The sequence below is a fragment of the Perna viridis genome, chromosome 4, assembly GCF_037379345.1.
Source record: "Perna viridis isolate PV_CMFRI_1.1 ecotype Kerala chromosome 4, ASM3737934v1, whole genome shotgun sequence".
Classification (NCBI taxonomy): domain Eukaryota; kingdom Metazoa; phylum Mollusca; class Bivalvia; order Mytilida; family Mytilidae; genus Perna; species Perna viridis.
The window spans coordinates 35,427,580-35,451,230 of NC_142448.1; the positions used below are offsets into that span (position 1 = coordinate 35,427,580).

At 33.3% G+C, this 23,651-nt stretch overlaps 1 protein-coding gene across 2 annotated transcripts in view; it reads left to right on the forward strand.

Annotated features, from left to right (window-relative positions):
* The first annotated feature begins 3,159 nt into the window (after positions 1-3,159).
* LOC148619893 (cGMP-dependent protein kinase 1-like) overlaps positions 3,160-23,651 on the forward strand; it is an 83,738-nt gene continuing 63,246 nt past the window's right edge. The window contains exon 1 of one of the 2 annotated variants that reach the window (XM_088580285.1): positions 3,160-3,726. In XM_088580285.1, coding sequence (XP_088436411.1) covers positions 3,371-3,726 — 356 coding nt within the window. In that variant the 5' untranslated portion in view covers positions 3,160-3,370. Of the gene's footprint in view, positions 3,727-20,413; positions 21,595-23,651 lie in introns of those variants that run through there. The other variant, XM_088580287.1, reaches the window with a different exon arrangement.

The following is a 23,651-nucleotide window of genomic DNA, read 5'->3' on the forward strand; positions in this document are numbered from 1 at the left end:
TATTGCAACTTAAATAGCATGTGAAAAAAACAATGGTTTAACTCACAAAACGGAGACTGGATTTTAGGACTATAGTACTACATTGTATCCCAATTTAAAGTTTTAATCTAATTCTGAAGTTTGTTCTGCAAAAAAGTCTTCGGAAAAGCCGTCACTGTGTCTTCAGGGTCTTGTAAAGCAAACCAATGAAATGACTCAAACATATGTTTTGTTTATAGCCTTTCTCAAGGCCGAGATTCTTGATAAGTTTTCATTAATTTTCTATTGATTTTTTTCCTTGCATATAATACATATGATAAAAAAAAATCCTGTAAAATATGTTTCAAGCAATTCTTAGTCTTTTTAGCGCAAATTCACTACCAACATTTACTTTTATTGGCATATAATATGATACTTTTGAACATGCGATTAGCAAAAGGACGATGCCTCTCTGATAAGTAATTTTAGTAATTACTATATTACTTACATTAAAGAGAACATAATTATTCATGTTCACAAGCAAATCAATACCATTAAAAAAAAATGAATAACATAAAGTTCTCTTTTATGTTTATACATTACATAACAGTTGTTACTAGTACAATAATTTCTGTCTACAATACTAAATACTTCTCCGTCTAAGAATCGGGCAAAATGTATATAAGGTGAAGAATCTGTCGAGGTAATTTTCAATAAACCGGTCAATTTCTCATAAATAGGGGTGCATTTTCATTATCTCACCACTTCGTGGGTAGACGGAGAGGGTCAATGTTCTTGAAAACCCCACCGGGTTTTTCATGGGTCAGGTTTCATAAACGACATTGTGAGCAAATGTCCAGCATTATCAGTCAACATTCCATTCCGTAAGTTCAATCATTATTTTGTTGTATGCCTATGAAGTGCAACAATCAAAAGACAATTAAATATTTCAATCAAGGCTTTTAGTAATTTACTCTTTTTTTCAAATGTCACTGTTAGTTGTAAATGTTGATAATTGTTGTTTGAAACGCGATAATTAAACTTGCGTGGTTTTGTATGACCGAAAGCATTTAACAGTGTAATTTTAAATTTTTAGCATAATAACACAATATACATTATTGGTCAGAAAGTAGATCTCGCCGTTTTCAGGACAGAAGCAATTCTCGCCAGTCTGCTCACTAAATTGTTATACCACAATCAAAATCAATGTAAAACAATGATAGCTCATTTTTGAGAGCAAAATACTAATAATTTGTTAAGCGTTTTTTTCTTACATTTTGGGCAAGAACTTGTTTCACAGAAGAAGACGAAAAATCGGTTGGCTAGAATTACTTGCTGGTGAGAACAACAGTAACTCCTTGACCAGTAGATAAGAAAAAAATACTAGAGAGCACACTCAAACCTTAAATGCCTACAACAAAAGCTCACACAAAAATGGAAGTAACTTCATGGTGTCCCCGAAGGTTTAGCATGTCCTGCTCCGCCAGTGACACCCGTCACGCTGCAAGTAAATCAAGTCCAGTCAGCGTCAATTTCAGCAGGGGTTTTTTGATTCGTTAAGACTTGAACTCTAACTGGAGGTATCGTTTCTCAACTTTATATCGGCCAATCACCTTGTGATGCCGCCATAAAACTGTAGTAATGAGAGCAATAAAGGCGTAACATAACCCTGTTTTATAGAATCCTCTACTGAGAAACGCATGCACGATTGTGAAATGTATACTGTTACCTGTATAACTATTTAACTAAACTTAAGCTTTTACGGACTTCATAATACATTTTTTTTGTGTTAATTTCATGAAATTGTATTTTTAATTAAATGAGTTGTTGAACGGTAAAATTTATCAAAGTTTCCTTCTTTAAGCATTTTCTACGATGGAAATAATGTGTCCATACAAAAACAAAGTAAACACAAACAAATAAAAACAAACAAACGCAAACAGAGATATTGCATAAATCAGATCGGTAAGCTACGGTTTACCGTTAAGGACATATTGAAGAGATGTTTCCTTATTACCCTACACATCCATTTTTTTTCAGAAAAAAAACGAATGTATCGTAAAGTATTTTCAGTTATTTTTCAGTAAACAATGTGTAAGTCGGAATAGTTCTCCTATAGACTCCAAGTAGATGTAGAAAATAAGTAAAATAAAATGCAGTCCTACCTATCTACCCTATTTTTCAAAGCTTGGTTTAATAGGAAATTTTGCAATATGCAACACTGAGGATTAAAACAATATATAAAATTATTCCAAATTTGAGCAATTCTTTTTTACTCAGCCATGGACAGAGAAAAAATATGATTCAATATTTCCCCTATAACTTAATGCAGATTTTTAAATAATTCTTTTTAGATCAGGCTTCCGCTGAAAAAAAATCACGCTTGTGCGAAAAAATTTTCTAACTCAATATAAACATTCCAGCGCGCCCCACTTCCGAAAAGAAAATGGTCTGTGCTTTTATATTTCTCGAAGTATAAAAGATCGTAAAAACCATCATTTTTTTGGTATAAACTATAGTTCGATACAAAGATTAATTTATATCTCTCTAACATGGATAAGCAAAATCGTACAAAAATGATATAAGCTCCTGTAACCGTCTAGTATGATAATTGAGACAGCCAGTAGATCTGTTCGAGTGATACGGCTCAACAGAATCTACTGACTGTCCAAATAATCATTGACGATCACATAGGAGGTTATAACTGAAAATGGTCTGTCAGTGCCTTATTTCTCGAAATATAAAAGATCGTAAAAACCATTATTTTTTTTAGTATGAACTATGTACACAAAACCGCATCCCCAAGTTTGAGTACACGCCTGTCTGAGAGCTAGGGTGTGAACTACTTTTAATTCACACTGCATGTTTGAGAGGACAAGTGCAAATAAAACTATATCGATATCATGAAAGGAGAGGACTTAACTAAGTAAATAAAAGATTTTTTCTTATTGATCTTGTTAATCGGTGTATTTCAGTTGTGTTAGATTTAAACTGTCATCAAAAGCTAATTTGTTTTCTGTAAATTTTAACTTTTGAATTATCGCATTGTGAAGATTTGAAAATTTACCTCCAATTATTAAATGGAGTTTCCATATAACAGGTAAAATTAAAATTTTTACCGAAAGATGAAAGACAAGTCGATTTCATATGGTCTATCTGCCTTGGGTCGTACATTGTAATCTAAAATGTCATGTGACATATGTTCGTATGAAAAAAGTGGTGTACATTTCAGTAATCAGCTGTGTTCTTTTACACACTCGGGAAATCATTTTGTGTTATCGTTATGAGTGTTTCAAGTTCAACATGTTTATATTGTGAATGTGTAATTATATAAAGATATAGATAAAAACTAATTCAGGATGTATTTTAGAGTTTATTTTCTATCACTATCCAGCGTGTTTATGATGGAATTATGAGCTTCAAGTTGAATTCAGTAAGAACAGGGTCTTTGAGCCCTCCACGCGTAGGGTTTAATGCTGATTTGGATAATAATAATCGAAAAATGACCACAACAGTTCAGGATTTACAGTTACTTCTTCGGAGTAAAGATGAAAAAATCAAAGAATTGCAGAGGCAGTTGATAGAAAAAGACGAACACCTTACCGAACTGCGGAGTCAGTTGGACAAATATCAGAGTGTTTTCGGTTTGACTTTTAAGCAAGCTAATAATGGACCTCGGAAACAAAGAGCCCAGGGTATTTCTGCTGAGCCACAACGATACCAAAATCTTTCAAATCAGAACTTCAAGAAGCACTCAAAGTCGTCAAGGTACGTTTATAAATACTTTGCAGTCTATTTAGGCTTATCTGTCCGGTCCACGTTATACCTTCATGTACTTCGTCCGTTCTTAAGACTTGATTTGCGGACACGATGTTTTTACAAAATAGTTGAACGGAGCGTTAGACCTCGTTTGACCCCGACTTTCAATTAGCTCAAATAAAAATATTATCATTATTGTTTTAAAAACGCAAATATTACAAGCCATGTGTACACATTAAATCATGTGTAGAATGATGTGGCCTGAAGTGGTATAAGGGTCAATTGAACTTTTCCTTTAAATGTGAATACTTTACATTATTTATTTTCTTCCGACCTCCACTTATGCCTGAATACTTGACACATGTATTTTGGCTCGCGAATCTACGAATGTATCAATGGTTTTACCATCAAAATATCTATACAATGAGAAAGATGCAGATTTTGAAACATTTGGAGTGCATTACTCGAGATAACTGTAGTTATCTTAATGAAACAAATAATTATCTTGTCAGAAATCACGGAAACGTTTACATCGTTTTCTGTGTTATATTTTGCCCTGAGGTAAACCGTTAAAATAAAACACACACAATTATTGTCTTGTTCTTTCCAACTTGTGTGTAAAACATATAAAAAAGAAATATTGTTTGTATAATTTTGGTCATAAATGTGATACAGTTATCGTTTTGTGTATATACTTGACTTCAGGCATTTTTAATTAAACCCCTCTAAACAAATTCAGTGTAAATTTCATCGAAATAATTTATGCAAATATTCTTATTTGACAGATATGGTATAACATCACACATTTTTGGTGCATAATAGTAAAAAAATACCCCGCAACGATAAACCACAAACACGCAACGAAAATAGTTACCACATTTTAATCTTAGATACAATGATTAGTTGTAATTTCTTATAATTTCATTCGTTTTTTTTCTGTCATTTTAAGTCCCTTACCCTAAGCACAACCAAGTAATTGTGCCGAGTAGTTTTTTAAACTTCATTTCAATACAATCATATAAGAGAAACCACCTCCATATGCGCGTAGAGTTTGATTGAATATATACTAGAAAAAAAAAACCTTTTAAAAACCCTCTTTTAGGCCAGTTGCCTTCCACATTTTTCAGGATTTCTGGATCCGCACCTGACAATAGTTCAAATGATATGAAATTTAAACCACGTTTCCTGTTTAGTTAATTTTTTAAAGTTTATTTTCTCTTTTTTGTGTGACTGGTATTCTCTTAAATATTAGGGGAAGGCCATTGGATATTGGAGGGGATGTGAAGGATTTCTTTGGTTAAAAATATTTATTTTCACATTATTAACACAGATATTTAATTTCTACATACATCGAATCAAATTATTTATGTTCAGATATGTAAAAGCTTAATATTCGGATCAGAGTGCTTTGAAAGTGTCCATATAGCTCTTCCTACCATCTTCAAGATCAAAATAAGGTCCGAGTCATTGCAAAATGTTTATTTTAAAATTATCACAAGCACCCCCCCCCCAACTTCTTATATATAATCAGATGGTCGTCTCCTTATAACCCTTCGTACCAGTAAGTCGACTGCTTCGAATGCAAAGTGATGTACACCGTCTTGCGTAGCGTGGTAACAACCATGACAACACTATTATGCTAGTTGAACATTGCACGAAGAGACAAAAGGCAGTTTTATGACAGTTTTGTTTTCTAGGAATAATGCCATATGATATGATATGCACATTTATATAACATTCTGCATAACATTAATTGCACGTAGAAAATTGATCTAGTTATCGGCATGAATTTTATTTCAAATGAATATTTGATAAAGCTCTTCACACGAAAGCTTATTCCGTAGGGAGAACATGTTGTCTGTGTTTAAGTATGGAGGCTTATACATGACTAGTATTCATAAATTTAAATCTACAATGAACTACGGCTTTAAGCATTCATTTTAGTCAGCTCAGTTGTATCACGCTATTTTGTAAAAGGTGGCATGCAGTAATGTATGACACACTGTTTATTTGTTCCAATTATTAAATTCATTGAGTGGAATAATATACCTAGTGTTATATAGAAAACAAATAAGAATTAAGAAAAAGAAGTAGAAAAATGGAATAAAAACTTAAATAAGTAACGTTCTATAAAACAAGTGGGGTGGGTGGGATTCTAAGATCCACCTTTGGGTTCCTTTGTTTTTGTATTGTATCATAGGGAAAGCAGATAAATTTTGTTTTTATGGGGGTGTAGTTGATTTTACCATACCCCCATTTGCACTTGAATTGATATTGCCATTACAATATTAGTAAACGTTAAAGTTTCAGCAGTTTAGTAGTATGTGAATTTTGAGTTCTTCCTTTGGTTTTTCATGTACATTTAAAACGTAGTTTTTAGAAACAAAATAAAATATCAAGTCTAAACCTGCAGTGCATTCACCTGTTTTAGAATACTCACAGACACACACTCATTTTATACAGAAAAGGTACGTAGTCGCTGGGAATCTGAGAAATTTATAAACTAGAAGATTGGAGACAAGTGTATACAATACCATATGCATATATAATATATGATATGAAATATCTTTTCCGTTGGATCCTTCTTTTTTTTTGGAAGATTTAAAATCTGTCCTTTTTTTTTTGTCGTCAAAACTTTCTGTGAAAATGCAAAATATCTAATTTAAACTCAGTTGCTGTCATCTTGAACTTTCCATCTCTTCTTACCAAATGTTACTCCCAGTCTCTTTTTGACCGTGGGAACAATTAAACAAGACGACGACAACACACTGCCATTTATAAGTATGTCAAAGTCACCAACGAAAATGACTGACCGCAAAATTACAGCTGTATATGCTGGCTGAACACATAAATCATCTTATAAGTATGTATGGACTTATTTAGATGGATGTTATATACATAATTATTGATATAATGTTGGGTTGTTCAGTTGCTGAGGACAAGTACACGTTCTTGTGTTTGGTGGAAGGGGTAGGCGGAAAAAGTACTTTTCGTCACACTATGCAGTAAAAAAAAATGTTATACAAAAATAATAATGATAAATAAAAATATCATAACGCAATAGCTGAGACCAATTAAACCTCACTATTTGTTTCGCTCTGTACTCAATCATGTTTGTAGGATAAAATATACCATCATATTGTTTTTGAATAACAGTTATTGTTTTGGTAAATGTAAAACCATGATATCAGAACTTAAAAGTCTGAATTAGAAATCCCAAACAGAGGTTGGAAAAATCCGAAATATTGGAAAACTGTACAAGGTAGAAGCTCAATCGGAACTACTCGGCCATTTCCGCTACACTAAAAAATAACCTCGGATGCAGAAAGGAGAATTTCTTCTTGAAAAATTCCGGACTGATCCATCCGCCTAGTGCCTCCGAGGTTTTTCTTTTGTGTAACTAGAAAGGCTGAGGTGTTCCGATTGGGTAGAATTTGGAAGTTCCCATCAATTGTAATCGGGATCCGCGTATTTAAGAAATTTCTGAATCCGGTAAAGGAAAATTACCAATTATTACACTCTTGGTCATGTAATGTCTTGTAATTTATGTCGTATTGTTCATATAACATGATGAATAACAAGTAAACACCTATCCAGCAGTGGAGAATGAAACATTCATTTTTTGACACGTTGTTCATTTTTTATAAAGCGTTAGATATTACAGCATTTTATTAAAGTTGGTAAAAACAGACTCGCTGGGTGCTCGACTGCCCATGTTAAGTATCAGTCTTTTTTTTTTAAATATTAGACCGGAAGTGATGTATGTATATAAAACCCCACTAAAGTCTTGTTTTGATTCATAACAGTTTCAGAACACATAGCCTGTCTTGGTTTTTCATTTGAGTCGTTGCAGTATGAGACAAAATAATAAAATAGCTTTTCAAGAGATTAATGATGTACTCAAAAACACAGGTCTGTATAGAGAAAGGATTGTAATATTTACGCGTAAAATACGGAGTTTGTAGACTAAAAAAAGTACCGTTTATTTGGTTGGTTTTTCTACACCTTGTATCATCTCCACCATTAGTAGTGTTTGAATTTTATATGGATTAGTACATTTCCTTAAAGAAAAAAAGCTACATGTATGATGTAATATCAAACAAAGTGCATATGTCACATATGATGAAAACTGATTTGTTCAACGTGTCATAGTTTTCCTTTCCTATTTCGTCTACCCCGGACTTGACTTTTTGTGAGCAACTCGGCGGGTGTTACTAGAAAAGCAGAGGACGCTTACTCTACCGGTGCACCTGGTCGATGCTCCCGATTTTTTTGTGGAGCCCGAGTTGCTCATTTGCTTTTGTTACTTTGTATGTATGATTTTAGTTACTTTATGTTCTTTGTTGTGTATGTCTTTTTTCCATGTCTGGTCTTTGGTCCTGGATTGCATTCGTTTGATTACCGCTATAATCTTGTTTCCCTTGATTATTCTTTCACATGAAATCGACATCTTAATTTCGGCCTTCAGCTGAAACATTTCTTTAACCGCCCTTGTTTATTACCTACTCAGAAAAAAATGGATACAGTCATTAAATCGACAGACTGAAAAAAAATCAAACAATGAAGTGTTAATTTAAGAACGATACAAGCGTATTGTCAATGCATCAGTCCTTCGTACTTCGTATTGAAAATTAACTTTGTTACTGAATTTTTATTGCTATATCATGGCTTATTTGGTGGTTGCCACGTTAACATTTCTCCAACTGGTTTTTCCTCACTACATTTATTGTAACAATATTCTGATGCATATGCCGATTGGACAAAGCAGCGTCCACAGAAAATATTAAAATAACACAGATAAATATGTAGAAACAGGGTTTGTTTGGTGCATGGAATGAAGGCTTACATCAATATGGTCCATTTTCGTATGTTTAGTGTCCAGTTAATGTCAATATTTTCTCGTTCTCGGACCCTGAGTGACTTTTTCAAGTGGTTAACCAAAGATTAGACCTTACACATAGTGTTTAAGTTAAGTAAATTAGACAAATACTACTCATCGAGATTGTTAAACAAACCTCTTCAAGAATCAACATTTCAACTAATGCTAGTAGATTGGCCTCGTGTATTATCCTACAATTAATTAGCCCAGTGAGTACCAGGTCTGCTTAGTAAATTAATTAATCTTGCATAATATTTTTGGTATATGCATTCCTATTATATTCGGTCATTAATCTTCAGTTTTCCTGATGGGTAATGAGACCTTTTTTTACGGAAGGGACACCTCAAGGAGGTAATTTAAACACTTCATTCTTGGCCTTTTATTGCCACTTGCATGTGTTAGATTCAAGGGAATTAATTCATCACAAGATAATATTATGATCATTTGTCAGTTAAAGTGATCCGTAGCCTTTTGTCGTGCATACGACTTGGCAGCACTTGGCAGCACAACAAGTTGTCCCTTCAAATTTGTGATAGTAATTCTCTGTAGAATGTAGAATAATGAAAAGCTACACGCACACACAGAGTAAAACCTGTCTACACTTAAAACTAAGTATTTAAATTATATGATCATGTACAATCCAATAGCGTGTATCGATCCACAAATTAAAATTTTGTTATATTTCTAATCATACATATACTGAGTTTCTCTATTAAATATGCATCCCGCCTAGTATGCTATTAATATAAAATATGCATCCCGCCTAGTATGCTATAAATATAAAATATGCATCCCGCCTAGTATGCTATAAATATAAAATATGCATCCCGCCTAGTATGCTATAAATATAAAATATGCATCCCGCCTAGTATGCTATAAATACAAAATATGCATCCCGCCTAGTATGCTATAAATACAAAATATGCATCCCGCCTAGTATGCTATTTATATCAAATATGCATCCCGCCTAGTATGCTATTTATATCAAATATGCTTCCCGCCTAGTATGCTATTTATATCAAATATGTATCCCGCCTAGTATGCTATTAATATAAAATATGCATCTCGTCTATTTGATATCAATAGTCGGCCTGCATAGCTGATAGTGGGAGCAAGTCCCTGTGTTCCAGTCCATCATATTATCTGCCATTATAAGCCAGCAAATTCGATTGAACAGGTTTTTGCTGTGCCTAAATAGGGTTCACAATCATGTCCCATTATTGGCCTTCATTGAATCATTCTTAAAGAAAACTTCAAATCTACGTATAACTTGGGAAGCTCGGTCTCTTATATCTCAAGTATTTCTGTCTTCAAGTACTTAGATAAACTGAAAATAGGAATTATTTGAAGTAGCTTGTAAATAGAAAATTGAACCTGTATCTTCTAAATTGTTAAAATAAACAAGGAGAAAATGGCGCTCTCATTGTCCAAAGCAGATAGACAAGTAAATAAAAACTTCATGAATCCAGTAATTATCTCGAATTAGTTGATAAAATTCCTTTATCATGTTGGAGAAGTCCTCGACAGTTGGTTGAGATAGGAATGGGTAGGCCCCATACGGCACACAAGGTTCCGACTTACAAAAGCTATTTGAAGAAAGCTCTATAAAGGGAGTTGATAAAATGTCGAGAAGTTCGAGATAGCATGACATATATCCTGATACTATATCAAAAAGTCTAGAAGATCATCTAGTACGACGTTAGACATGGGGAAAATACATCGAGGATTTACCTCATTGTGCAGTATTACGTATTGAAGATCTCCTTGAACAGCTGTTCAATACATTAGGAATAAGAAAAATAGGTGTGTTAAGAAATTTAGCTTGCATGCAGAGGTGTCAGGATTTTAAAAGTATTAGTAGAACGTCTTATTGACTCCACAGCAAGCAAAACTTGGAACCATGTGGTTTTCATTGTAATTGGAAACAATCGTTTCTAAAAAAAATTCTGTTGATGGAAAAATAGATTTTTTTTCTCCTTCACCATACTGCTTTGCTTTTGAATATTATAAATCGTAAAGAATTTAAGTCGTTCGAGAGGGGACCTTATTTTCATTGCGATACCCACAGTAAAGAAATCCTGTTGATAAGCTTTTTTTCTGACTTAGTGCCATGTTAGAGTATGGAGGAAGGGATTCCCATACTCTTACGTTGCATGCGTAATGTTCTAAGGCCTTTAAGTTATGGAATCTGCCCCCTCTGCCAACCATGGCCCTGCCCTATTGATCATGACATTGTATCGAGTGATATCTAGTGACAGCTAGATTAAGTAAACAAATAAATAACAGGTATTTGTTTTGTTTTTATTTGTTTAAATGAATAAAGTCATCATCCTAAATTTCATTGTCGTTAATCTCGTTTTTACTTGCGGGGACTGCTCCCACTACACCAACAAGTACTAAGATATGCTTGTATTAGTCGGGCATGTTTTAATACATGCTGTCAGTTCAACTTAAGCATTAACTTTCTACAAAAATATATGCTGAAATTCCGAAGTCACACGTGATGTAGACACGGTCACATGCCTAGGTTATGGTGTGTACCGCAAATAACTTTGCTCAGTTGCCACTTGTTCACTCGAACTGCCCTTTCAAATTATAAATATTGTTATCAAATTTTGAAACTCAACGCTGAACTCCAACGTGTTGTATCAGTAATACGTACTCATTGCATACTGTAAAAAGTTAACGCATTTCTTACAATTTTTTTTTGATAAATGGAGTGACATGAATAACATTCCTTATTTTTTTTTAGAGTTATCACGTTAATAGTATTGAAATCATTTTAAATGTAAACAAATTCATTTGAAATAGATTTTTTTATTGAATAATTGTTGTAATTACTGAACATGTGTCCGACAATTCTGAGTTTTTTTTTCATTTAACAGGAAGAAGGTGACGATTCTCGCTTCATTTCCTCGATTTATTTCCCCAATTCGTCCAATTTTTATTATCAAAATAAAAAAAAATTGATATACGAAATGTTCAACAAAACTAGATTCTGGGTAAAATTGCCCGAAAAAAAATTGACTGTGACAGGCAGGCCAAGGATATTATGTATTCTAACTAATGCCTAGAGATATTACATGATATGCAAACCTAGATCAAACGGAGAATTAAAAAGGGGATATTTCAAAGACATATCTGTATATATGTATACATATATATCATTTAGAGACACAAACAGGTATGATCTAGACACAACTGGTAAAGACAACCCAAAATATATATATATCTGACTTGCTCCAATCGGAACTACTCAGCCATTTCCGCCTCGCTAAAAAACGTTTTTTTTTTCTTTTGTGTAAAGAGAAAGTCTGCGAGATTCTGTTTGTGGCTTGGTCTTGCCGGCGGCATATATCCCAAAAGTGGTAAAAAACATTGAACAAAAGAAATACAAACCGACAAGTAAGGCTCTCTTTTACCTTATTGCCTAACATAATAATGGACAAATATTTCTAAATAATAGGAAGGGACGAAGCTTTCTTATTTGACAACAGCGTCTCGCGTTCTACCTTGATTAGATGTTAATATAAGCAATGAATATTGTGTTGCATTCATAATTCACAATGTTTATACTTTGAAAGGTTAAAGTGCAGTTTTGTCTTTTCATGCCTTGCTTGTAATGATTTATTATTTAATATATCTTCTTGGATGCCTTCAGGTATTGTTTACGTTGCAAATGATATTCATAGTATTTTAGTGAATGGCATATGATAAAGACCTTCATATATAAATAGATCTATACGCCTGTCCTATTTTTGTTTCATGCATTATTTTAAGGTTCGCATAAAGTTTTGGAACATGCTATAAACAGTCTGTGGAACAATAAGCATTCATATATGCGGTTTGGTTCTTCTGCCACTTATTTCATTGGGGTCATTAAACTTGTGTGCATGGTAAAACTCGTTTACTTCTGGAGACTGCGGCGATAAGTTTAATTCATCATCTGATTTTACTGATATGACTCTCATGGATATCCTCAAATCTTTGCTTCGCTCTACATATACATGAATATAGTATTCAATTGTCACTTCGTTAATAGTCCACAGGCCAGGGTAATCGTCTTTTAATCCTCGTTTAGTTTTGCTTTGTGATGTTTTCAACTGCTCCTGATATTATTTGTCATTTTTCATATTGTTTTATTGACTTTTTAAGTCAAAAATGTATTTTTGTTTACTTGTATCAACTTCAAGTATACTTCTATATGATACCTTTTGACTTCCCTGATGTCGGTAGGTATTTGATACTCAACCATGCTAGTGGATATTAAACAACAACCGTGATCTCCCGTGCAGAAGGTAAATTCGCTATTTCAAAGTTTTTACACCTCTGCCACATTCAATACTTACTAGCGCCTTTTTTTGCAAGTACAGTACAATAGAAAAAGCTTCACGAATTCGTAATTGCGTACTGTTTATTGTAATTTTTTTTCATATCTTGTGTAGCAAGCATAGTGATGCGTATGATAAGCAGAAAAGCAGGAAGCGGTTAAAAGTCTACGTAGCAAGCCAGCGAAAGACATAGTTTATAGTTCTTCGGAAGAGACTACTGAAACATTTGACTGGTTTCTGTGAGTTGTATTGTTTGTTCTTCAGGTTTTGTTCTTGTTGGTGTTCCCGATGCAATCTTATCACTGAATTAAGTTCTCTTTATTGACACTTTTGGTATGATGTAAGAACTTGAAGCATTCCCCTCCTACTTTCCTCCACACATTCCTTTGAATGTTTGGGGTGGAGCTATCTTCCTTACTTGAATCCTGTGCTCAAATCCATTTATACGTCTCAGAATTGACGAATTGCTATATGTAGGAATAATTAATGCTTATAAGGTTTGAGCAGTTCCAATATATCAACACTACACAGAGATCAGTGCAGCTAAATGTTTAGAATGTTAGAATTTTTTTTCTTGGTTTTATTCAATCGTGTATTTCAACATTTATTGTTTTATCATTGTGCAATTAGGTTCACCCATGCATCTCTTTTAACCCAATGAAAGGAAATTAGTTTACTTGCTACAGTAAGACACACAGATCTGTATTCGAGTCATGTTACATGTTCAGTATATAAATCGGTCAATTTAATACCATTGAATTTAAACACTGTAGAACATTCGTGAGTTGAAGCGAACACGTACATCTCATCTTTCAAAAGAAATGAGAAACACGACATATGTAACCAAGTATAGTACACATTCTCAATCATAGTGAAATCTCTATCGTATATCGGTATCAAAACTGCATATAGTATTTTACGGAGTGGTCTCTTGGCATGGAGTCATGGAGTGGAGTCTAAGCTTGTTTTCCATTAAACTAATACGAACTAACTTTTGCTATAATTCTTCTTCCGTACAACTGTACATAATATTATCAACAATAGAAGACGAATTTGTAAATCAAGTGGAACGAACCGCATAATGGAACTAGCACTTTGAGTCGAGTTATTTTACGGTGTCATCGAGTGAATTTATGAAAAAAATATGTATGGTTTGTTAAAGAAATACGCTGCTACATTTAAATATTGTTAATAAAATTAAGAATAACACATAGTTAAATGATGAATAACCCACCAGTTACCGATAATAAATACTTTCCATTCTTACACTTTCTGTAAATATGAATCATAGTAGTCATGTTAAATATAATATAAAAATAAACAATATTGGTGTAGAAATATACCATTCAAATGAAACTAGTTTGTACCTCAAAATTTATACTAGTGTCCACTCTAATACTCCAAGCCAAGACTCCACTCCGTTAAATATGAGGTGATCTATCAAAACTGCAAGTAATATTCTGGTTTGTTTGATTCTGTCAAGTTTTCATTTGTCCTGTCTTAGCTGATGGTCTTAAATTTCCATTAATAATACGATAAAAGCAAGTTAGGTTCAAATTCAGTATTAGGTTTTAAGTGATAAAGAATTCATACCAAAGGCTATATCCTCATAAATTTGTTACAGCATGGTTGGGTTGGCAAGATCGTGTTTTAATATGATCCTGACTATTCTTTCACAATTATTTTGGTGATTGTATATGATTTATGACCTTTTGTAACGAAACAGACTTTAATGAAATTTGGACTAACTGTATTACTGTTTACACACCACAAGTATTGTTTTCACTGTTACTTTATTCCCTGTTACTAAGTTCAGTTTTACAAAAGCGTTCATAGATTATACAAAAAAAAAGAAGATATTCAATGCCCCTTTTCTGTTGATGTAAACGCTTGTTCTATGTTTTTGGCTGTCAACAGTCACGACTGGTAGTACATTTATATATAGGGGTTTTGATAACCACAATGACCTCACTTTTAGTTCTTTTAAAGATTGTCTATTGGTGGTGATATGATTTCCGAGTCGAATGAAAGTTTTTTTTCCACACAGAGTTATAGATTTCGTTTACAATAAATGAGAACGTGTCAAAAAACCGGAAGTACTTAGATATCCTCATCTCTTTTGTTCTTACTGACGCATTTTCCGACCGTAGAAGGCCACGCGTGACGTCCATTAATTTCCGGGGCAACTTGAAATGATACAAAAACACACTTATTAGAACTGTCCAATTATTTAAACTGTCCTTATCACCGCATAATTAGGGACCATCTAAAAATGCAGAACAACTCGCATTGTCCTTTTTCATCTTCTGTACACTATTAAATTGGCATATCACGTAGTTATCACATGCCATAATTGGATGAAAGGAGGAGTTGTTTCACTATTCTTTTGTATCCATCTTCGTAATTAGGACTTATTTCTTCCATCTTAAATTTCTCATCTTCTGTAAATTATCGACCATGACATGAAATTTTATGAAAGCAGACAACGACTACCCTACAATAATACGCTCCATGTTTTGTAAGAGTTCAAGTTCTTTCTTGAAAATAACTTTGTGTTTTTTTTCGGATGTTTTGTTTATTTTTTCAGTTCGTTTCATCGATCTGTTGTCTCCGAGATTCAAATATTCGTTCAACTCGTCATTTCTCCTTCTGATTTACTTTAAATTAATGATTGTATTGACCTGATGGGTTGGTACACGTACAAACATTTCATTTCTGTTTTTTGCATCTTAAAATTGACTTGTAAACATCATGATTACATCACTCTTCTAAATACTGTAAACTTTTGCTTAAATTACATAAACTAAGACCCACTTCCCTTTGAACGATGTTTACCGCGCATCGAATTTGTACCAAAACCTAGAAAACTGCTAATAATATCCACATTTATAAATGAGAAAAATGAGATCAGCTCCTTATAAATGTCTGTTTAATAACACCTTGTCCAAACATTTAACGCATAAATCTAGATAATCCGGAAAGCTTTCATGTTGATACGGACCTTTTAGCCCAGGTTTTCCATTTAGATTTAAATCAATTGACACCTGATATGGACATTTTGGGTCGATTTGATTCGTGTAGTAAATATAATCGATTTCAACACTCACCCGTTGGATAATTTCTCTATTACATTCGATTGCACTTGACAGGAATTATACATTGTTATTCAGGTAGATTGTGAAACTCATCTTGACAATTTCGAGTTTTGTGAATTTCATGTTCACAATGAGTTGCAAATTTCAGGATGACTATTGCTGATAATCCAAAATAGTTAAAATATGAAACGTGCAGTACAAGTTTTTTTTAGAGTGTACTCGATAATTACAATCAAACTATTCTTCTTATTTCTATGCAAGTTATACGGCACTTTAATTCTAGCACATGGTTTCTGTTATCATGATGGAACGTTTATTGCTCATAAACTGACGAGCAGAATTGGCATAACGATATTATTTTTTGGACTCTCACAGTTTATTTGTTTGATTTTAATGATATGACTGGTTTAACGTTTTGATGCTCTTTAAACAGTTGTGCGTCAGAATGAAAATGCTGCGTGTTTGTAACTGACATGAAACAACATTAATGAATTAAAGTGAAAACGATGTAAAATTAAAACCAGGGTTTTAAGTATCGCAACAACAGAACGGAAAATTATCCAGTTCATTACTGAAATAATGGGATGCCATGATGTACGATAGTTGCTGCATAAAGATAAACCATCGATCTGTCAGATACGATACTCCCCGATTATTGTCTTTTACTCAGCATCGCTGCAAGTAATTGTTTGAAGGCAATACTTGACTTCTGTTAAAATTAAACGATATTATCAATTTATCATAGTTGCTATTTTTGTAGAATTTCAATTACTGCAGAAATATATAAATCGACTATTGTTGTTCTGAATATTTGTTTATTTAAGATTTCTTTTCGATTTTCATGATTGTCTTACGTAATTGCATTGCAGAAAATTAAAACAAAATATGTTGGATTTTGATAAGGAGGAATGCTAAACCATTTTGATTTTTTTGCATTTTGATTTAGCATTGCATTTTATAGCCGTTCTATCTACTTGATTGAAAGGATACATATTTTCGCGTAGAATAATAACTAACAGTGCCAGAATGGTTGAACATTGCCTGTTCATTTGCCATGCCAACAAACTCGCTTGTCTTAAAACTTTCTCATTAAACTTAATTTTCCAATAAAGAATGTCTTTCAACATTTTTTCATTTGTCTTGTATGATTGTTAGTTTTATTAATCTTTGGTAAGTGGTTGTTAAAGTTGTTTGCCGATAAAATGAGTCCCTGGTTGCAGTGTTTAACTGTTGTAGTATTATTACCTCATGGACATTTCTCTCAAAATATCATATCATCCCTGGATCGGTTCATCATGATACGAATTCGAATTCTAGAAATTGAAACTTGAAATCATGTGCGTTTTTCTCACCGGAAAGTACCAAATATGGTATAACAATTTTGAACACGTATCTTGCTCTTGTTGTTTGGCTAAATGCATGTAAATATTGATCAATCCCTTTACTCAATGGCTCTACTTCTTCATCCGATACCACATCTACCATTAACATACATTTATATATATTTTGCCCATTACGCAATCAGGCGTGTAGGGTAGCGACAAAGTCCCTCCATCTCTGTCTTTCTGTCATTAGCAAATTTTTGTAGGGTACCCCATTTGTTTTTGTTAAGTGCGACGCCAAGTAATATTAAGTCTTCCTTTCCGATGTTTTTCTATTAATAGAATAAATCAAACCTTGGACCAATGGGAAGCATTAACATCGATTTGTGGTGCTCCACTTTAATTTCTGTTTGCACTAAATACATGTATATTGCTCACCTGAGCCTTTGACTGTGGAATCGAGTTAACCTTTTGCCATGTTCCTGACCAGTAGATGACACCAATAACTTCGCACGTCTGAAATTACTCTACAGGCAGAAAGATACGCCTTGCTTTAATAATTGATCATAAGTCTGGTATTAATGAGTTCATTAACAGGTAAAGAGTTCAATTATCTGACTGACATGACTTTTTTATTATTTTGATTATTTCTAAAATAGTTCTACGTGCATGACGGTGTAGCAGTCTCTATCCCACAATAATCCTCTCGTGTGTGTATACTCTCATTTCCTTCCAAGCTTTACCGTTTTAAACCATAATTTAACATAATAAGTCTAATCGATTTAGAATTCTAATGTAACATTCGCTGTTACGTGGATTAGTTAAAAATTTATAAAATATAATGGCTTGCTTGATAACAGACATACAGTGACAAACATAAGTTTATTGCAAAGCCCAAGTATCATAGGGTACCAGAATGTCATTTTATAGAGTATTGACCAATACCGAAATTTCAACATTTTTACGTTTCGACTGAAGATATTTAATTTTTGCCTCAAATTCTGCGCTATAATCAAGTACATAGTACAACATGCGCCTTTGTCAGTTAATAGGATTAATTGACATCAATACATAAGAAAGAAACTACATTCAATACATTTAAAGTTGGCTTTAGAGGGGAAAATTTGAAAACAGGGCGGAGAGCAGGAAAACACAAATTTTTTGCAAATACAAAAATATCATGGGAGATCATTTTCTTTACAATATCTATTACTTTCAGTTTAAGTCAAGTTCGTTTGATATAGTAGATAGTTTGATTTTTCTTTGTTGACCATCTACGGGATTCGATCCAGTGTCTTTAAGGTTTGAGGTCCGTTTTGGCTGCTGTGACCATTAGGGAATGATGGGTTAAAAAGACACCTGATACCTTGGACTTTCTTTGGTTTGACTTGTGTTTTATACGTAGTTTCACATAGGTTGTGCAATTGTTAGATAGTTTAAGCATTTTCATTAGAAAGTGTAATAGTACATTTACGTATTGACGTTTCATTGTCGTCAACCTTCATTCAACAATACCCCACAATATTTGTTTACTGGCTCTGCTCAGAACAAACAATGTCTGGGGTTCAGGTAGCAGTCTTTCAAAGATTAGACAGACTGAAGGTGATTCATTCTTCTAAAAAACCCTCCAAATTTACTTATTCAGAAACAGTTACAGATCGCATAACAGATCATAGTTTTTGCACTTTTGAGATATGAATGATAAATCGTACATGAAATTGGAATTTTGAAAAAGTTGCGGTTCGTGATTTTTGATATTCTCCAAAATACGGATCTGCATGCAGAAGAGTATAGTTATGTAAAACTATGGCGTATGTGGATCGAAAAAGTTTGTTTTTGCACCATGAATCAACTCTACAATTGGCAATGTCTGGATCTTATATGAATTGGTACTTAAGTAGCACTCCACGTAAGAATCATCCAAATTGAGATTCATGGTTGGAAAGCCTACATATTTTTATTTTTGATATTTTGTTTAAAATTTCATAGTAAACAGAAAGTAACATGTGGTTTTTCATATAACCTATGCTCATAGGAGATAAAAATTATATGGAATGCACTGTAGATTTCAAAATAAAGGGAGATAACTCTGTAAATGACACTCAAATATAACAGAAGCTATTGGATTTTCAATGTGGATTATCTCTTAAGAGCAGGCAGATTTGAATGAATAATTACACATTTCATAGCATAGACCCATAAAACAACTTAATTACAAAAATAAAAATATGTAGTCTTTTTTGGGGTGTTTCACATTTTCCAGATTTTGCATGATTCTTACAAAGACAGCTACTTAATAAACTTTTTTTCAATAATAGCTTATTTTTATAGTATTAGTGAATGGATGTCGTTACGACGGTTTAGATACTTAGCACTGTGTTAGCATAAACGATTGGATTGTCTCGCTTTTTGCAGCGATCGAATTGGATCATCAAATCAGTGAAGCGTGTAACAGTAAAATTGTGAAAAACAGTCAATCACGGTTCAATCACAAAGTGCACTTTTACTTGCACTTCTAAAAATAATCCTCCAAAAGCTGTTTAGAATTGTTCTAATTTCACTTTAGTTTGTTTTCATTTCGAATTTTGATGAAATTAGCATTCAATTTAATTGAATGGGTGCCTACCTTATCTTATAGTATCTATTGTGGCTGAATTCGCCGTCTTGTTTAAATATACTGATATACCTACAATCAAACTCTTTGATGTCTTGATCTTGGCAAAGTTTATGTTTCTTTCATTTGCATCTACAGGACAAACAATGATTGAATAGAGAGATTCTGTAGTGTTTAAGATAAAGACACTGATATGACAGATACATCCGTATTTATCTAACTGTAATATTTCTCCACTAATTAATTTTGACACCTTAATGAGGTGGGTCTAATTAGATGCTAAGCTAAACAATATCTGTCACTACCAGGTGCCCCAATTTGATGAAGCAACATTCTGTTAAGCATAGATTTGAAATCACGCGCAATTAGTATGAAAGGTGATATTTTCGTTTGTAGAAAGATAAAATAAATCGTTTCTATCCGACAGCTATCACCCCTACAAACATGTGAAATGAGTTTAACTAATTTTCAAAAATAATGGAGACCATGCGAGATTAACTCTCCTGAAATCGTAATGTATCGGCCATTAGAATGTTTACATTTTCAATGAATCAGGATTAAAATCGTAGCGCAGGTTTTATTTGAAAAAAGTTAATTATAAAAACTGGGATGAATAGTTTGTGGAATTAAACCCAAACTTAAAACGTGTGCCAGGGTTGTAATGATTTCAGGAAAAAAAAACATACATAATTTTTCAGGCGCATACATGTATATATGTATTTTTTAAAACGCGACTTTTGAGAGCGATTTTAAATGCGACCGTCTGACAAAATTCAAGAAGTGATTTGTTAACTGAAGAATGTGAACGTTACTTGGATTATTTCAACGGATTTGTATTTTTCACAAACATTTCAAATATTCGAGATATATATTTAGTTAGAAAACGGATCTTATTGTTGTGTATTCTTGTTTTTTTTTTGTATAACAATAAGGGCCAAATGCAATGCTTCAAATGAGGTTTATACATGGCGATATTTTGCAGACGCGGAAAAGTTCATAAGTATCAAATCTAAGAAAAAAACAGAAAGATGCAATAGGCAGATATGTTCAAATCTCACAGGAATTGGTACAAGCAAAACGTTTTGCAGAAACGTTCACTTTGGAAATTCTGTACCAATATTTGGCTAGAAGGAAAGTTGTGTCATTACTTGTGTGCTGGAAGATGAAAAAAGAAGAGGAAAGACGTCTAAGGAGATGAATTACGAAAAGTTTTCGCTTGCTTAGTAATTATGTGTTTTGCTGGACTGGTACTAACGAAATTATTTACACTTTTTATTGAATATACGGAATTATAAACTTGACACTTAACAAAAGTTTTAAAAATTTAAAATTCAAAAATGGGGACTCTAAGAGATTTACAGTTGATGTTACGAGAGAAAATTCAAGAAGTGGAACAAAGAGATTCTCTGATAGACGAACTTGAAGCTGAGTTGGACGAAAAGGATGAAATTATCCGCCATCTTCGAAATGAACTCGACAAGTACCGTTCTATCATACGTCCAGTGACCAAACAAGCACACCACGGGAACGGACAACTTCCGGAGCGATCAAAGCGGACTGCAATATCAGCTGAACCTTCTCACTTTGGCTCAATGCTCCACTTGCTAAAGCCAAAATATGTTGCAAAGCCTACGTCGTAAGTAAAGCAATGTTAGAGTGTTATCTTGGTTCACATAAAATACGTTTTTTTCTGAAATAATTAAAGGTTGTATGTGATCCTTGAACGTAAGTGTACAAGTTAGTGGTAATAGGATACTGCACGCAATAAAACCTCTAAAGTTGATGATAGTTTCTGCTAAAATCCAAGAACCTTATCTCATTGTACACCTGCATTTTGAATGGCGCGTGCGAGAGTGATTGATGTAGACGAGACTGTGGCAATGTTTTTGTATTAAATCAGAATTTCACATTGCATTATGCACCCTGACAACTTTTTATATCGATAGACAAGATTTATGTGGCATAGCAAAATTTATGCTTCTATTCACAGAATGATAAACACGGGTAAAGTAGTGCAATACAGAAGGAAAAAAATGAATTACTTGCGGATGTATTTTTAGTCGAGGTTGTTTTATTAAAATGCTTTTAGCTCATGATTTTTATTTTCTTTTTTTTGTAAAAGTAATTTTCAAGGTTTTTATATTTTGATCCATTTCAAATCATATCAATGCTGCTACTAAGGGGCTCTAGGTAGATCCCTGTGAATTTTAATCACAAGCGAGACGAGTTTGACACCATACTTAAATGTTGGTTCTGGCCTTGCTAATTGTAAATGTATTCTGTGATCTACCGTAGCTTGGAGTATCCAAAGACGGGCCAAATGATGGTCCTCGGTGGTCCACTCTTCTATAAATTGAAAATATTTAGTTCGTTTATTTTTTTAATTTGATTCGATTTGAACAAAAATGTTCAAAGAATTGTCATTTGATTTCGTTGAGACCTAATGTAAGTAGCCATGATTCCTTAGTTATACCTAATCCGTATTTAAATATATATCCCTCAAATATGGTAATTTTAATAGCTGAAATTTAGTAATTTCAACAAACGGAGGTACATAATTGAAGATGTATCTGTAGAAACCCACTTTCTCGGATTTATTCTACAAAATACCCTTCATTATAAACTTTGTACTATGTGTCTGAATATAGTTAAACAAGAGTCATCCTCGTCTAAGGATCACACATATTTGGAATTTAAGTAAGATGCCTATACGCAACATTCCGCTCAATTTCATGCCGTATGTTTCATGGGTAATTAAAGACACGTCTGCATGAAACAAGTTTAACAATGTAGCTATCTCCGATGCCAATGTCATATACACATAGTTATAGGGTAAATCATGTTAGATGTTTCGTTCATAATATTGTAGAAAGTGCTTTGAGTCTTGGACACTAGTAATCGTTTTTTTTAGATTAAACATTAATGGGTGTTGGCTTTGTTCAACTGTATTAATTCAATGAGGTCAATTAAAATAAAATTTGTCTTTTTTTAGGGCTACACGGTGCGTTTGTATGCATATCTATAGTCTTATTTCGTATGACTAGGGTAGTTGTCTAACAGACATTTCTAATACCGTAGTTAAACCGTTGCTTAGGATTATTGCATTGAAATGATTGATATATATTGGTTTTTGAAACTCCCTATTGGAAAATATACACCAGATCTGAACTTCAGCAAATGAATACTTTACTAAACTCCTGAAAACGGGTTATTACCAAATTTTAACAATATGGTAATGGTATATAATGTTCATACAAAATTCCAAGTTTTGAATTGCATTGTCTCACTCTGCTGGTGTTCCGAAAGACCAATGTACATGTATATTAGGTTCGTGTTGTTTAAAAGTTATGCAGCACTGCATAAAATCTTCTAAAAGGAATTTTTAGAAAAAAATGTATGTTCTTGAACATACAGTATTCCACCATACAGTCATGACCTAATGCAGAACATTAAAAAAATGTACAAATGCACCGCGCGCATGTATTCTAAGTCATCTTAAGATGGATTACGAATTTTAATGGACGAAAGTATGGTTGTCATAAAGGACTAATATGTCATAAACCAAAATCATACAGCGAAGACGACGGGTATACCAAAATTACCGATCTAGTTATCTCAAGGCTAAAAAGGAATAATCCAATAGGAAAGTCCGTATTACAAATGACAATATCAAAGTCAAAACCGAAAAGTAAG